The sequence below is a fragment of the Eumetopias jubatus genome, unplaced genomic scaffold, assembly GCF_037043125.1.
Source record: "Eumetopias jubatus isolate StellerSeaLion01/CBP00866 unplaced genomic scaffold, mEumJub1_p1.0 scaffold_5, whole genome shotgun sequence".
Taxonomy (NCBI): Eukaryota; Metazoa; Chordata; class Mammalia; order Carnivora; family Otariidae; genus Eumetopias; species Eumetopias jubatus.
The window spans coordinates 73,205,540-73,222,189 of NW_028274811.1; the positions used below are offsets into that span (position 1 = coordinate 73,205,540).

The window sequence follows — 16,650 nt, forward strand, 5'->3', positions numbered from 1 at the left end:
TAAAAAAAAAAAAAATTAAGCGGTTCTTTGTTAGAGCTTGGTTTCATGGCTGAATGTCTAGAGGAGCCTTCTAAACACCTGGCAGCATTGTACAATACAAGCTTTGTAATTTTAAGTGGAAAAGCTTTTTTTCCCAGCTTCATGGGTACCGAGGCATTCACTTTTTCCGAGACTACATTGAGAGAATGGTGGAGTAAGAGCTCCCCTCTCTGTTGATTCAAGAAAACTACATGGTGGAAAACGCACAGCATGAGGATGCTGGGAAAGAGGTAGATTTGGGTGTGAATATTATGGTTTGGTGAAATGTGAGAAGGGTGCTTACTATAGTGACTCACTATTCCGCCCTATCACTCCACAAATGATCAAAAGGTAAGGAGGTTTCCTTTTAATTATATTTCACATTCAATTAAAATAAGATAAAGGAATGAAGCGAGGCCTTTCTAAGCAGTTGAAATAAAAATTCTTTCTGTGAGCATCCTCTCGTTACCAAGCTACTAATTAATGTAGGTGTCATTAATTCCATTTCAAACTTGGAAAGACAAAGAACTCTTAATTGCAATTACAAAGGGTCAAAGAATTAATTTTGAGGTAATGTTCTGTATACTTGACTTTCCTTTATGAGAAGTTGCCTTGCATGATAGTTGTGCTGCATGACAAAATCACTGTGGAGAGGCTCAGAATCTAGACCTTGCTTTGGAAGAGACTCTAGAGAAGAGCAGGTGTGCAGACCTCAGGGTAACGGCACCTGCATTTACCCAGCTCTCTGTCTCTGCTGACTCAGCTGTCACACAGCCCTTCAGATGTACTCCTGTCACTCTAGGTAGATCATTTACCACCTCAACTCGTCACACATGACCCTGAATTAGGAGGGTTACATACGTACATATCTCCTTAAGATTTCCTCCCGTTCTTTCTGGTCCTCCAGGGAACTGACGGAGAGGTCAGAGATGCTGACTGTGGCCGAAGCTGTGAGGGTGACCAGCAGAACCAGGTGACCCTCACCCTCTTCCAGCTGCAACTCCAACTTGTGTGTCTGCTCCCTACTGAGGACCGACAGGTCCACCTGGCACCTGGAAGCAAATGTTGTGAATTAGCAGGTGCCCTTCCGCTCCTCTCCTCTCCTCTCCACACCTCCCCTCCCCTCCCCTCTCCTCTCCTTTCCTTCCTTCCTTTTTTGTCACATCAAACAGTGAAAGTGCAGGCTGCTCAGAGCTATGTGAAAAATAAATCAATAGAAATTCTGTTTGAGCTACTGGAAGACTATATCTTTCATTCAGCACACTTTCTTCACAAAATTTAGACCCTATTTTTAGTGTCTAATTTCTTATTTCTGTAAGATACAAAAAACACGTTTATCTGATTCTATTACTATCCATTGTCACTGTATTCATAAATTGGGAGGGACTTTCAATCCCTGGATGGCCTAGTTTAGTGCACTTTGCCTACAGAAAGATTAACATGAGCTGTGTGGAGAGGCAAACCACCGAGAATCTGAGTTCTTGTGTAGGTTTTAAAACAATGGGTGTTCTTCCTTCATTCATAAATGTTATTAAGCAATGAATAAAATATGTACTTTGATGATGCCTTAAGTTTTACACTTTTGAAACCATGCTAATTTATTCATAGAACACCACACATAAATCTAAATAAAAACAAATCCTCCAAAAAAATTATAGCTCAAGGGTTATGTACCAGTGTTTTACTAAGAGAGGTTTCATAACATGGCAGCCCATGCTTGATAAGCCCTTCTCTCAGAGTTGAACACCTTGCAAACTCTTTTCATAAAAATGTCCATTGATTTGGAAGAGAAAGATACTGAGGTGATCACAGAGCCAATAAACTGAGAGAAAGGGGGTAGAAATGAAAAAAAGGCATTTTAAACAGGAAATAGCCAATTATAAGCATAAATGTGGTAACATCATAAACGGGAGTCAGCTATCAGGGACTGATTAAATTTTTGCTCTTTCTTATTCTTCACTCCACTTACTGTCTATTGCTTGGCTTTTAAATTCAACTTCTATGAATAGGGCCTCAACACTTTTCATTGGGTTCAAACACCTCTGTAGTATGAGCAAATTTAGAAATTGAACCAAAGTCTGCATTTTCTTTTTATTTGTGCCTATCAAAAATGACAAGAGAGATAGCTGAGACTGAAACAACTGAGGAGAAGAGGAGTACAGCTGCAAGAAATGAAAAGAAAAAGCAACATCCTGGTCAGGGACGGAAAGTCCGTGTGCGTGTGTGTGTGTGTGTGTGTGTGTGTGTGTGTGTGTGTGGATGCTAACTGTTGAAAGAGAGCAGGAAATCAGAGTCTGTACCAAGTCTGGAAAACATCTTCCTAAAGTGAGAACATATATCAAATAACTTCATTGTTTCTGCGTCAACATGCATTTCAAAATAGTTTCACGCAGTCTCCTGAAACTCTGAAAGCTGAAGAAACATACCAAATCTGTATCTAATATTCTGATTTTAATCGGAATTAAGTTCTTATCGATAACACTTGGACCAAATTGAGGAGAAAGATGCGATGGTGACAAACAACCAACTAAATGCATTCTCTAAGAAAAAGGAAAAACATCAATATGATTTTCTACAGATCTTTCCAGCAACTGGCAGAGTGTCTCACCTGTAGTTTGGTGAATGTGAATGAATCTTTGGATTAGATTGGGAGTATGATACTCGAGAATCGAACATGGGTTACAATTCGCACTGTACTTTTGGTTGGATAAAGTTGGGAACAAGAAAGGTCCTTCACTCATTTGGATCCTGCGTTTCTCAATCCTGTCCTTGCCTTAACTCTCTTATATGACACTGCACCACTCTTAAAATACACTGAAGCCTTCTGGAAGGTTTCCTTCTATGGCTGTTACCATTTTACACAGGTCACATGGATGCTGGCTTAGTCTTCATTTATCCTAGAGTCATTGTGTTTGATGCTCTAGGGTTGGGGAAGGTGCTCGAAAGATGATTTAGTCCAAGAGTTGTACACTGGCAACTTACAGATCACATCAGGCCATGGATGGGTTGCTTGTCCTTCTAGTGCCAATAGAAGTTTTGAATTAAAAACATTGTAAGACAGAGTAAATGTCCTCTGACTTAATTACTGTCCCTAATACTGTCTGTTATTTACACCATTTCACTTAATTCTGTATCTGGTTCAAATAAGCATAGGTATTTGTGATCCTCATAATCTCTTTAATTTAACAATAAGAAAAATGAAGATCAGAGAAGTGATCTGACTTAATGGAGATACACAGTTTAGTTGTTAGCAGAGCTAGGACCTGAACTTGGAACAATGGAATCCAAGATATAGTCTTTTTCCTGGGCTAGTCTTCACTAAGTAACTGTGTACCCCATGACAAAGTGTGTCTATTTGCAGTGGTTCTTAAACTGGGTGAAATCTGGACTTGTTTCTGAAAGAAAAAATTATCTCAGTTTTCAAGCATGGAATTATGTTATTTTTGTACTTTTAAAATACATATAAGCTATGGAAGAAGACTGTAAGTTATTGTTCTTATAAGAAGATAAATTCAGAAAGACACACAAATTGAATTTTAAAAACTATGAATCTAATAAAATTTAACATTGTACATTTATAGGGAGGATTATGCTTTTCTGCTGCAACTAGTTTCAAAATGGGTATTCTTGTAGAAATAGTTTCAGATCCTGTCCTATATTTAATGTTTCAGAATTTTGACTTTAACAATTCCAATGTAGAAAATGCCTATTTATGTAAATGAATCAGAAGAGAGTATTAATGACTCCAAGGTTCTTTTTGCTAGTTTGGGTTATCCAACTCTCCTATTCATCTAAAAACTCTGCTCAGGAGTAATCCTCAGATGCCATTTTAAATGAAATGTCACCTGATAATTGAGCAAAACTGTCTTGTTAACTTGAGAATAAAGTTAGCATCATAGCATCACTGATATCTGCATTAAATTTGTATTAAATTATTGCTGGAATTTGGTGGGAAAAAAAAGCCTTTGTTACCCCTTGGTTGCTGTTGAATAAATAGGTACAAAGATGGAACTCCTGCAGAAGAATCTGTTGCAAAGTGAACCCAGTACTTATCCCTATAGGTCGGTGCCATGGTTTGAATGTTTGTCTTCAAGATTCATATGTTGAAACCCACTGGTCAATGTGATGACATTAGGAGGTGGGGCCTTTGGGAGGTGATTAAGTCATGAGGGTAGAGCCTTCATGAATGAGATTAGTGCCCTCATAAAAGAGGCCCTCACCCCTTTTGCCATGTAAGGACACAGAGAAAACACAGTTGTCTATGAACCAGGGAACCAGACACAAAATCTGCTGGTATCTTGATCTTGGACTTACCAGCGTCTAGAACTGTGAGAAACAAATTTCTGTTGTTTACAGCACCTAGTCTGTGGTGATCCGGTATGGCAGCCCAACAGGCAGATTCACCTGTATTGAGCTCACCTGTACTATTATATCCTAAAGAAAGAAACGGTTCACTACGGTTTGGATGCAGAAGTCCTCGGTGGTCATCTGGATGGTCAGCTTGATGGCTTCAATTTGTTATCAAAATGAAAATGCAAAATTTAAAAAGTACTGAAGCAGATTCATAGGTACACACACAGATATGTATACAGGATGAAGAACTCAGGACAGGGAGTCGGATTCCCTCTGCTTCAGCCCTCCATCTGCCACTAATTAGTTGTATGACCTTTTCCAAGACAACTTACCCTCTTGAATTCCAGTTTTCGCATCTGTGATATGAGGTAATTGAATTAGATGAACGTGCAAATTCCTGAGAACCCCAAATTTCACACTTTGCTACAACTCTGTCCATGTTTACACTTGTTTACATCTTCCTTTCTTTGCAATTCCACAAACCAAACAACTAAGAGAACGAATTCATCTTATAGGCAACGAAATACTGTTCCTCAAATGTATTACCCCCCCCAAAGCCTTAATTTGATGCTAGAAGGCAGATAATCTAATCTATTTTAAATTGTCTTCCAAGGAACACTAAGGGGTACCTCAAAAGTCACCATGGAGGGGAGAAGGGTGAAAAAAATAGGGTGTGGACTCTTCTCTCTGGTTCAAAGAACAGCTCCTCTGACATCTGTTTCATATTGATGTTCCACATGTAGGTTCGAAAACTTGTTGGATACATTTATCATCCCCTTAGACTCTCCTAGAGCCATGACCTCCTGGGTCCTCTGCTGCCTGCTTTGCCACAGCTGTGACTTTGGCTCTGCCTTCCCAAGGGACTGCTTTTCATCCCACCACTATGACCAATTAACTGTGCTTGGGTCCTCATGGGGCTTCCACCTAGGACTGGCTAAATGTTTACTTGTCAAAATAAGCTGGGCTCTCCCCTTGGCTGCCACCATGCATCGAGGCCCAACGGCCACAGGCCCCAAGTTTCTGGCTTCAAAAACTGCTTCTACACTTGGATTAAAAGTCACATTGTGGGTTGTGGGGTCTGACTCCCTGATCACCTGTCAAAGAAACCAGATGAAACAATGCAGAAGTTGTCTTCTCATGGGGTGAACTGAGATGGGTGGAATAGGAGATGGGAAGGTAATTCCGCACACCTCCTTCCCTCTCACAGAGTGTTTCAAAGTATGATTCTCCATACTGCCTGCCCACAAGTGGCCAAGTGGGTACACAGCAACCAGCCATGTCTCTGAAACACTGGAAACAGGAGACCTCCTGGTAACATACTGCCTTGCATTGCCTCCCAGTCCTCCCTGCTTTATGTTCTTTCTCTCTCCCCTTCAGTGCTTGGGATTGTACCTCCCAAGGAAGTATCAGCAGTTAATCATTGCCTCACGCTCTGCTCTTAGGGAATCTGGCGAAGGCAAAAACTACTGATATAATTCAATCCCCTCAGTTACAGATGTCTACAACACAAACCTGACCATGCTCCCTGCTCGGTTCCCACCACCCATGGAACCTCCTTGGCAAGACAAGGCCCTTCCTGGCCTACCATCAGCTTGTGTGTCACTTGCTGACTCACACTGACTACTCAAGTCATTCCAGACAGCTTGTGATTCTCCCACCATCCATGCTAGGGCTAAGACCCGTTTCTTTGTGTTTGGACAAGGCAACCCCTCTGCCTGAGATGATGCGTCTATCTATCTCTGCTTGCCAAATTTTTACTAATGCTCGATGAAATAACCTGCAGTTGTCTTTCTCTGCCAGTAACCTGAGACACCTCAATGGCAGGCACCTAGCATAGCACCTGGAATGTAGTTGGTGCTCTACGGTATTGAAGTACTTATGGACAATATAGAAATCAAGAGAGACCAACAATTTACCCATGCTGACAGCCACAGAGCCAGGGCTAGCATGTAATGTGCTACTTCTACCACCCTATATTGTCTTCCTAGAAAGTGGTTTGATTACTTCTTAACACTTGTTTCACTCACTCATTAACTCATTTATGCATTAGTTATTTTTTAAGTGCCTTATGTGGCAGGCCTCTGTTAGATTTTGGGGATTCAGTCATTGCTAAGCCTTCTAGTTTCTCATTTCTTTTTTTCCCCAGAACTACCATAGACTCAGCATGTTGTTTTGAACAAAGTTCAAATGGATTCAGAGCTCATGGCCAGAGGTTTAGAACACTGAAGTTTTAATAAAGCTTATTCATTAGCATTCTAATATTATGCAAGTCACTTAAAGCTTTTGTACATCAGCTTTCCTCATTTATCAAATGGAAATTAAAAAAAAAAAACCTTCTCTTGGGGTGCCTGGGTGACTCAGTTGATTAAGTGTCTGACTCTTAGTTTCAGCTCAGGGGCGTGAGATCCAGCCTCATGTCAGTCTCTGCACTCAGCACAGAGTCTGCTCGAGATTCTCTTTCTTTCTCCCTTCCCCCTTCCCTTTACCCCACTCTCTCTCTCTCAAATAAATAAATAAATAAATAAATAAAATCTTTTTAAAAAATGCCTTTTCTTTGCATAGAGTTGTAAGAACACAGGCATAATAGATGAGAAAGTACTTTGAAAAGTTGAAAGTACTAAATGTAATGTGTGATTTTATTATCACATATGCCTTGGTTCAGTACTGGAAAATTTAAAAACTTACTCTCCCTGGTGAACCCAACTCATCAATCAGTCAATCAATCAATAAGTCAGTCAGAGAAAGACAATCATCATATGGTTTCACTCATATGTGGAATATAAGAAACAGGGCAGATGGGAAATCATCAGAGAGGGAGAAAAACCATAAGAGACTTAACTCTAGGAAACAAACTGAGGGTTGCTGGAGGGGAGGTGGGTAGGGGGGATGGGGTAACTGGCTAATGGGCATTAAGGAGGGCATGTGATGTGATGAGTACTGGGTGTTATACACAACTGATGAATTATTAACACTACATCTGAAACTAATGAAGTACTCTATGTTGGCTAATTGAATTTAAATAAAAAATTAATCAATAGAAGAATCAAAACAGATTCGAAACTGAAGATTTCAGAGCTACTTTCTCTCATTCCACAAATGGGGAAATCAAGACTCAGGGAAATTAAATGATGGCAAGAACTGGAATGTTCCTCACTTCTATACAAAATCTTCAAGTTCTTTGTGCTTTCTAAAAACTGTATGCATTTATTTAGCCACATGAAAGAAATATGTCACATTTGGTGACATTTCTCCCTAAGAGTTAAAGTGTAAAATTTCAGTGTTCTTACCACCTTCTTTCTCCTTTAGCTTTCTATCTGCCATTTCTGAACCAGTGACCAAAGATATTCCTCCCGGATGGAATAGTCTTGTGCTTAGCACCCTGGATATATACATGTACATACATGTGAGTACACTGGGGTGCAGGAAGTAAATGTTAGGACTACTTGGATTTTTTTTTTTTGTAATTTAAAAATAGGACAGGAATCAAGCTTTGCAAATATTTGGTATATGCATTAACACAGGTGGCCCATGCACCAGGTATGTCACTTCTGGCCTGCAAGTATTTTAGAAAAGAGTAGGAGCTGCTTAACATAGAGGGGTTGGCAGTGGCCCCCGTACTTGCTGACTTGCTTTCACTGAATTGCAGTTCATATATGCCTTGTTAAGTGGATTTACGGATTATATAATCCAGTTTTAACTGAACTAATCCTCACAAAATGGACAATTGGCTTTAAAAGATCCCAGTAAAGAAACTGTGGATGGAAGATAATGCTAATTGAACAAGCACAAGTGAGCAGAATGATAAACAAGAGTATGCAGAAGCACCACTTCTAGCTGAGCTCCGAGTCAGCCATGTTCTGATTTATGAACCAATGATGGTATAATCAGATCTCGCAAGAATTCAGCCAAAACAATCCCAAAGTATCAAGAATAATATTTGCAATAGAAATTTACATCTACGTTAATGAGAAACTTGTAAGTGAGTGCTTTGCCTTGAAGTTAGCTAATGACATTATGAAGCCATCATGATTAGCAAGACATTTGAAAACAAAACCCTCGGAACAGGAAGACAAACCTCTACAGGATTTCTTGGGCGGGGGTAATTAAAAAAAAAAACACATATTTTATGTAATTTTGGCCTAATTTTAACAATAAAATTATGAAGCTTTTCTAGATTTCATAATATATGAGAACTTATTTACATTAGTAAAACTCATGATACATAATATATTATAAAATTTTATATTGTAAATCAATATGATATGTGATTCTTTAGAATCTCTGTATTTTAAAGAGTTCAATACATAACCACTAAAGAGTTTTCAAGTTTCACAGTTATGCAGTTTTTTTTGTTTTTTTATTATGTTATGTTCATCACCATGCATTACATCATTAGTTTTTGATGTAGTGTTCCATAATCCATTGTTTGCGTATAACACCCAGTGCTCCATGCAGTACATGCCCTCCTTAATACCCATCACCAGGCTAAGCCATCCCCACACCCCCCTCTCCTCTAGAACCCTCAGTTTGTTTCTCAGAGTCCATAGTCTTTCATGGTTCGTCTCCCCCTCTGATTTCCACTGATATGAGGAATTCTTAATCTCAGGAAACAAACTGAGGGTTGCTGGAGTGGTGGGGGGTGGGAGGGATGGGGTGGCTGGGTGATAGACATTGGGGAGGGTATATGCTATGGTGAGCGCTGTGAATTGTGCAAGACTGTTGAATCACAGACCTGTACCTCTGAAACAAATAATACGTTTTATGTTAAAAAAGAAGAAGTTATGCAGTTTTTACGCCATCTCTGACATTACAAAATGCTAATACTGTTCTTGCCTTTCTGTTGTCAGAAGTTGTCAGTGTTTAACTATCTTTGGGGAGATTGCTTTATCCAGAGCATACTTCCACAAACTTGTGAAATTCTTCATTCACTGACTTGAAGGTAAACCGTTTAATATACACATGATGGTGCATGAAAACTGTCCTTGGAAACTTTGCCCACTGTGTAAGAAACACTGCACTGAGTATAAACTATTGCATGAAATCTTCAGAAGAGTAGTAACCCATGAAAGAAAATAGATTGAAATCTTAATATATTTGGCTTAGGCTGATTTTATGAAAAACCAAGACAAGAATCAATGACACATTCCGTTCTCTCCTTAAATATTGTCTATCTCCCTAATGAAATATTTCACTCAAGCCTTAGTAAAGAAAAATGGTGAAATATAATGATTTCATGAGAAAAACTCTTTAGTTTAGAATTTTCTGACTAGCTGTCTTTGTCCTTTCAAATTACTAATGCACAAGGATTGTTTCCATTCTATGTAGGAAGTAAAAGAGTCATTGGCGAATTGGTATCACAAAAAAGAAACATTGCAAGTCAGAATCTAGAGTGTCAAATGCAATGACCTTCAACCTACAGAGAACATTAATTTGGTTAATATCCAAAGTCAAAGGCTGTTTTCCCCATTTGCCACACTATACTTAACACATCCCACAATCTCCTTCTTTCTGCCTTAAATACAGAGCCACAGATTTATTTTATATGGTTGTAGAATTTGGAAGCATTTGTTCTTTATCCAGAACTTGCCCATTTGGAATATATTTTTCTTATCAAACATCATTAATAAAAATTTTGTCGAACTAGAGCTCTCTAGCGAAGCTTATGTCTGTAGCACTCTGCTGTCATGGGTAGTTCCAATGTCTCCCACCTTATAACGATGCAACAAATAAAGTCAGTAGCAATTCACCAACCTAAAATATATGTACCCCAAATCAATGTCACTTTAAAGATAAACAAGCATTTTGCACACTAATAAATAACATTATAAATCTTGCTATATTGGATTGCAAATAACTCCAACTGAATAAGATTGCTTGACACGGGATTTACTTATTCTGCACATTCATAAAAACAACTTGTTCTCTGACAGCACTCATTCTTGACAATTTACCGCGGCTGTCAGCAGCCAATTTGTTCAGATTACTGCTCTGCATAAAAGTGTAACCATCATGAGGATTTATTAGCTGATTATCGTAAAGGTGGCAGTCCGTCTTGCCTGCCAAAATACAGGTGATCAGAAAGTTAAATAATTACATGCAGATTAACATTATTTCACCTTCACTTGATCGTTGTAGCTCAGCGACAGGTAAAATTTGTTGTTCAAACTTGCACTATTGTGTATATCACCTAAGTTGGTTTACTGAAATACTTGGCATTTTATTGAGCACTTAATGGCTTCAGACCATTTTGAATACAAGACCAAAGTGAAAGGAGTGTGGACTTTAAGAGTCAGGAGTTCTGGATTTGAATCTCAGATCAATTACCCCAGATTCATACTAGCTGAGCAACCTCTACATCTCCTTCCACCTCACTTTTTGCATCTGCAAAATGGGCATAATATGAACCACTCTGCTTATCCCCTAATTTTGAGCTAATGTAATAGTGCCCTATTCATTGTAGGGCATTGATATTATTGTTTCTTTCTACTCATGGTAAATTTATTTTTGTTAAAATTTACCAACCAGATGGCATTAACTCCCTGGATAGTATAATGATGAAGAAGTTATAAGCAGCCTGGTAGATGAATAGGCTACTTTAAAAAACGCAACAATTCAGTATTTTTTAAGTATAAGTATTACTCAGACACTTTTACACTCTCCCTCATTAATTCTCCCTTTTTGAGTTATGTACAAATACACTGAAATTTTGTACCTCCCACTAAGTCATGTTGTTCTAGTTGCCTTTGCATTAACACCCACTGTCAAATTATGTATTTACAGTTGACCTTTGAACAATATGGGGGCTGGGGACACCAACCCCCTGAAAAATTGAACTTCTGTGTATAAGTTTTGACTCCCCCCAAATTTAACTACTATTGGCCTACTGTTGACCAGAAGCCGTACCAACAACATGAAAAGACGATTAGCACATATTTTGTATATGTATTATATGTCATATTCTTACAATAAAGAAGGCCAGAGAAAGGAAAATGTCATTAAGGCAATCAAAAGGAAGATAAAATACATTTATAGTGCTGTATTTATTGGAAAAAAAATCTGTGTGTAACTGGATGTGTGCAGTTCAAGCCCATGTTGATCAAGGGTGAACTGTATTTAGAGAAGGAAGAGCCATAATTTCCAGTATTAAATCAAACTTCAGGTATTCAATTATAAAATATTTTTAAAATATTTTTAAACACATCTTGTATGCCATATACTTTTCTAGGCATTGGGGATGCAACAGTAAACAAAAACACTCAAAAATCTCTGCCCTCATGAAGATTACATTCTAGTGGTGGGAAATAAATGATAAATAAATTGATGGTCACAGGTGACCTTGACAAGAACAGTTTTGGTGGATTGTTGGGGGGCATAAGCCTGATTGCATGGGTTCAAGTGGGAATGGCAGGGGTAACGTTCAGTGTTAAATATTTTTCACTGTATCGACACTCCAAATTTGCAAGTGGCCCTTTTATTCATAGCCAGTCCTGTCTTTATCATGACAAAAAAAAAAGCCTATTATTGAGCATACATTTACACAACAGTTTCAAAAATCATTAAATTTGACCAAAACTGGAAAATAAAGTGGACAATAACAAAATCCAACACAATAAACTAGTCTATGTAGATAATCCAATCCATATACGCATTCTCAAGCTTAGGATTGAATTTAGAGTGTACCCTTAAGAGTGTACCCTTAAAAAAGTTATTAGCCATTGAAAGGACAGTGTTATCCTTCATGGCCAACTTTAAATTTACTCACCAACCACCAGCCAACTCCCAGAATAGTTTCTAATTTTTCAGTTAATACAGACATATCTTAATTATTCTCGTCACAAAAAAGAAATAATTATGTGATGTGTTAGAGGTGCTAACTAAAGCTACAAGGATAATCATGTTACAATGTATAAATGTATCAAATCAACTATCATACACCTTAAATTTACATTAGTTACATATAAATATATTTCTAAATAAGTAAATAAATAATAAAAAGTTAATAGGACACAAAATGTTGCAGTGATAGCTTGCAAAACAAGGCAGAACAGGATGAATTTTACTCTTGTTACTTTATTCCTAGAACTCTCACTTAATGGAAGGTAAGTCAGTTCTCATCTAAACTACCCTAGGCACCTGCATTATTTCCACCATTACCAAAACAACCTTGACATAAACACAGCGACTTTACTCTGCCTACAACTTAGATATAATAATACATCTTGCTTTTCAGTCGCAGGATATGTTTAAAGTACAATTTAACATATTATGCTAATCGAAGTACGTCAATCAGAGAAAGACAATTACATGATCTCCCTCATATGTGGATTTTAAGAGACAACAGAGGATCATAGGAGAAGGGAGGGAAAAATAAAACAAGATGAAATCAGAGAGGGAGACAAATCATAAGAGACTTAATCATAGGAAACAAAATGAGGGTTGCCGGAGGGGAGGGCAGTGGGGGATGGGGTAATTGGGTGATGGACATTAAGGAGGGCACATGATGTAATAAACACTGGGTGTTATATAAGACTCATGAATCACCGAACTCTACCTCTGAAACTAATAATATACTATATGTTAATTAATTGAATATAAATAGAAAAATAAAGTACAACTTAATAAAGTTAGGAACCTAGAATTTCTGGTGCCATCTAGACACTGAATAGATTTGAAATGATGATTTACTATAGTCATTTCCTTTCTTCTGCAATGGGCATCTTGGTTAAATTGGGAAAGTGAGTGTACAAAAATGTTTTACTGAACATTTGTGATTACTTCAAAATTCAGCAATAACTCCCTTTATTGTGTAAAGGGGCTTTAACTCAAACTCAGAAGCTGTTCTAGGAGTCACCTCGTCTACACCTGTACTCTGGGGTACTCTAAAATTTTTTGGCTCAAATTGCTTTTATAGACTATTATGTTTGGCATATGACCAAAAATGGATTTCTTTTTAAAAGTGACACTGATGCCAGGTAAGTTTTTATTATATTTAGAAAAAATGTAACTTGAAATAAAAGTAAGTCATTCAAAATGAATGATAAAAAAAAAAAAAAACCCTAAAACTCTTTAGTGGTAACATTTGAACTCACCACTCAAGCCAGTTTTAATATAGCCAAGATACTGGGAAGCAGAGCCTTAAGTTGTGCCCATCAAGGCAATGCGGGTGATTCTGCTAGCTGGGTTCACCTGTGTAATAACTGTGAGTACAAACAACTTGTCTAACAACCCAGGCAAAGCCCAAGCCAGACACTATACATAGGCAGTAACACCTCCAAGAGCTAGACAAAATGAAAAGGGACAATACACATCCAACTAGATTACCAGTTTATTATAAAAGGAGGTAATTCAGAAACAGCCAGATGTGAGATACCCAGGCTGGGATATGCCCAGAGCTTCCATGGCCCCTCAGGCGCACCACTCGCCCAGCCCCTCTACACACTCGCCAACCACAAAGCTCCAAAAATGGTTTTCTTCTCTCCCAAATTTCAGAAGACTTCCTTAGCTCCCCCAGTTATCTAGAACAATCTATTTCCTTCAGATCAGCCAACTGTCACTGCTCTCTCAAAATTTGCCAAATTATGGACAACCCCATAGAAACAAGGTGAGATAAGATAAACAGGTTCACCTCTCTGCCAACCATTTCTGTAATATAGTTAGCCATGCCTTGGAGAATTCATAAAATTATCAAGTGAGGAAAAGGGAAAGGTCAGTACCAGATGGGCTGAGAAACTGTCATAATTTCCAAATTTGGAAATTATTTTCAAGTAAGAAAAATACATAAAAGCATTATCTGTTATTACGGGAAAAAATAGAAAAAGGGATGTTATACTTCATGTGATATGGACCCAGAAGTACAGAAGAGAGTACATGGTAGCAATTATTTCCTTATCTTACTAACATAAGAAAGTATGACTATAGAGTAATGAGACTGAGGTAGCAAGTTACACATGATAGTCATTCTGATTATCTAATGGTAACCAAATACGACTAATATTGCTCTAAATTATGAAAGTGAATTAGTTATTTAAGGAATAGCTAGACAGCACATACTTAAATGAGCTCACAGCATGTTGAGGGAGACAGAAACAGAGACATATAATCATACTGAAATGTAGTCAGTGTATTAACAGATGTACACTTAAGCTACTTTAACTGGTGATATATCCCAAGAGAACTTGAAGAAAACTCTGAAAATAATGTTTTACTAAAAGGAAAAAATATGCAACGAAGGCCTGTCCTTTTAAAGGGATGATATTAGGTTACAATAGTTTTTTTTTTTCCATTTCGTTTTATAAGTAAAACATTACGGGTTAAATGAAGCTAATCTTTAACCTCTCACTTTATAATTCCATAAAGAAAACCATTGATTAAAAATATATTTCATCAAGATAAAAAGCTTTTGCACAGCAAAGGAAACAGTTAACAAAACCAAAAGACAACCGACAGAATGGGAGAAGATATTTGCAAATGACATATCAGATAAAGGGCTAGTATCCATAATCTATAAAGAACTTACCAAACTCAACACCCAAAGAACAACTAATCCAATCAAGAAATGGGCAGAAGACAGGAAAAAACATTTCTGCAAAGAAGACATCCAAATGGCCAACAGACACATGAAAAAGTGCTCAACATCGCTCAGCATCAGGGAAATCCAAATCAAAACCTCAATGAGATACCACCTCACACCCGTCAGAATGGCTAAAATTATCAAGTCAGGAAACGACAGATGTTGGTGGGGATGCAGAGAAAGGGGAACCCTCCTACACTGTTGGTGGGAATGCAAGCTGGTGCAGCCACTCTGGAAAACAGTGTGGAGGTTCCTCCCAAAAGTTGAAAATAGAGCTACCATACGATCCAGCAATTGCACTACTGGGTATTTACCCCAAAGATACAAATGTAGGGATCTGAAGGGGTACGTGCACTCCGATGTTTATAGCAGCAATGTCCACAATAGCCAAACTGTGGAAAGAGCCAAGATGTCCATCAACAGATGAATGTATAAAGAAGATGTGGTATGTATATACAATGGGATATTATGCAGCCGTCAAAAGGAATGAAAACTTGCCATTTGCAACGATGTGGATGGAATTGGAGGGTATTATGCTAAACGAAATGAGTCAATCAGAGAAAGATAAGTATCATATCATCTCACTGATATGAGGATTTTGAGAAACAAGACAGAGGATCATAGGGGAAGAGAGGGAAAAATGAAACAAGATGAAACCAGAGAGGGAGACAAACCATAAAAGACACTTAATCTCAAGAAACAAACTGAGGGTTGCTGGAGTGGAGGGGGATGGGAAGGATGGGGTGGCTGGGTGATGGACATTGGGGAGGGTATGTGCTATGGTGAGCACTGTGAGTTGTGTAAGAGTAATGAATCACAGACCTGTACCCCTGAAACAAATAATACATATGTTCATTAAAAATTAAAAAAAAATGTATTTCAGAATAACAACAACAAAAAACAAAGAGATAAACATGTTGGGTTGGATTCTTGCTTTTCTAGCATAAAATGTCCTTGATTATTATTGGTATGTATGCATTTCCTCAGGCTGTATGTTTAGAGACTTGGAATTCATGTGAACTGCAATGAAGAAAGAATATTCTAAACTAACAAACTCTTCTGTACACTATGCTTTATTTTAGTATTGGCGGGTTTTGATGTGTTTTGCCACAAAGGCACACACATATCAAAAAATAAAAATAGGTTTTAAAGCAAGAAAACAGTTCTTGGAATTCAAGCAGTCATTTGAAATAAACTTGTCTTTGTGGAGAGATGTCATTAAGCCTCACGATACCTCTTTCTTCACTTAGGTTAACATGGATCTGCATCACTTACATGCTGCCTTCACTAAAACTTGAGAACTCTACAGATCTATGAACTCCTTAGAGATTATAAAGATTCTCTACCTTGTAGGGAGGGGTAGGAAACAATGCATTTTATGGTCTCACAATATGCTTGAAGAAAAGTAATATTATCTCAGATCACTTTACAGATGATGACTGTGCTCTTTAAGTATCCTGCCTCAAATGAGATTCCTCTTTCTCAATTCCCATAACTTTTACACACAATTTTCTGACACCTGGAGAAAATTTCTAGATATGAAATTCAGATAGCCTGTCCATCAACTGGTCAAAACTGCCACCTACTGGTCAGTCTTCAAATCTATTTTTCCCTTGACCCAAGCCTTGCTTTACCATGGTCAGATCCTTTACTTCAAAATGGTAAAGGTCAGCTTGGCGGAGCAAGATGGCGGGGAGTAGGAGACCTGG

General features: G+C 38.0%; 1 protein-coding gene across 11 annotated transcripts in view; it reads right to left on the bottom strand.

Moving 5' to 3' along the window:
- MCTP1 (multiple C2 and transmembrane domain containing 1) overlaps positions 1-16,650 on the bottom strand; it is a 505,859-nt gene that overhangs the window by 180,746 nt on the left and 308,463 nt on the right. For all 11 annotated transcript variants that reach the window (XM_088023395.1, XM_088023389.1, XM_088023396.1 and 8 more), the window contains one exon: positions 884-1,070. In XM_088023395.1, the coding sequence (XP_087879521.1) occupies positions 884-1,070 (187 nt within the window). The remainder of the gene's footprint in view (positions 1-883; positions 1,071-16,650) is intronic.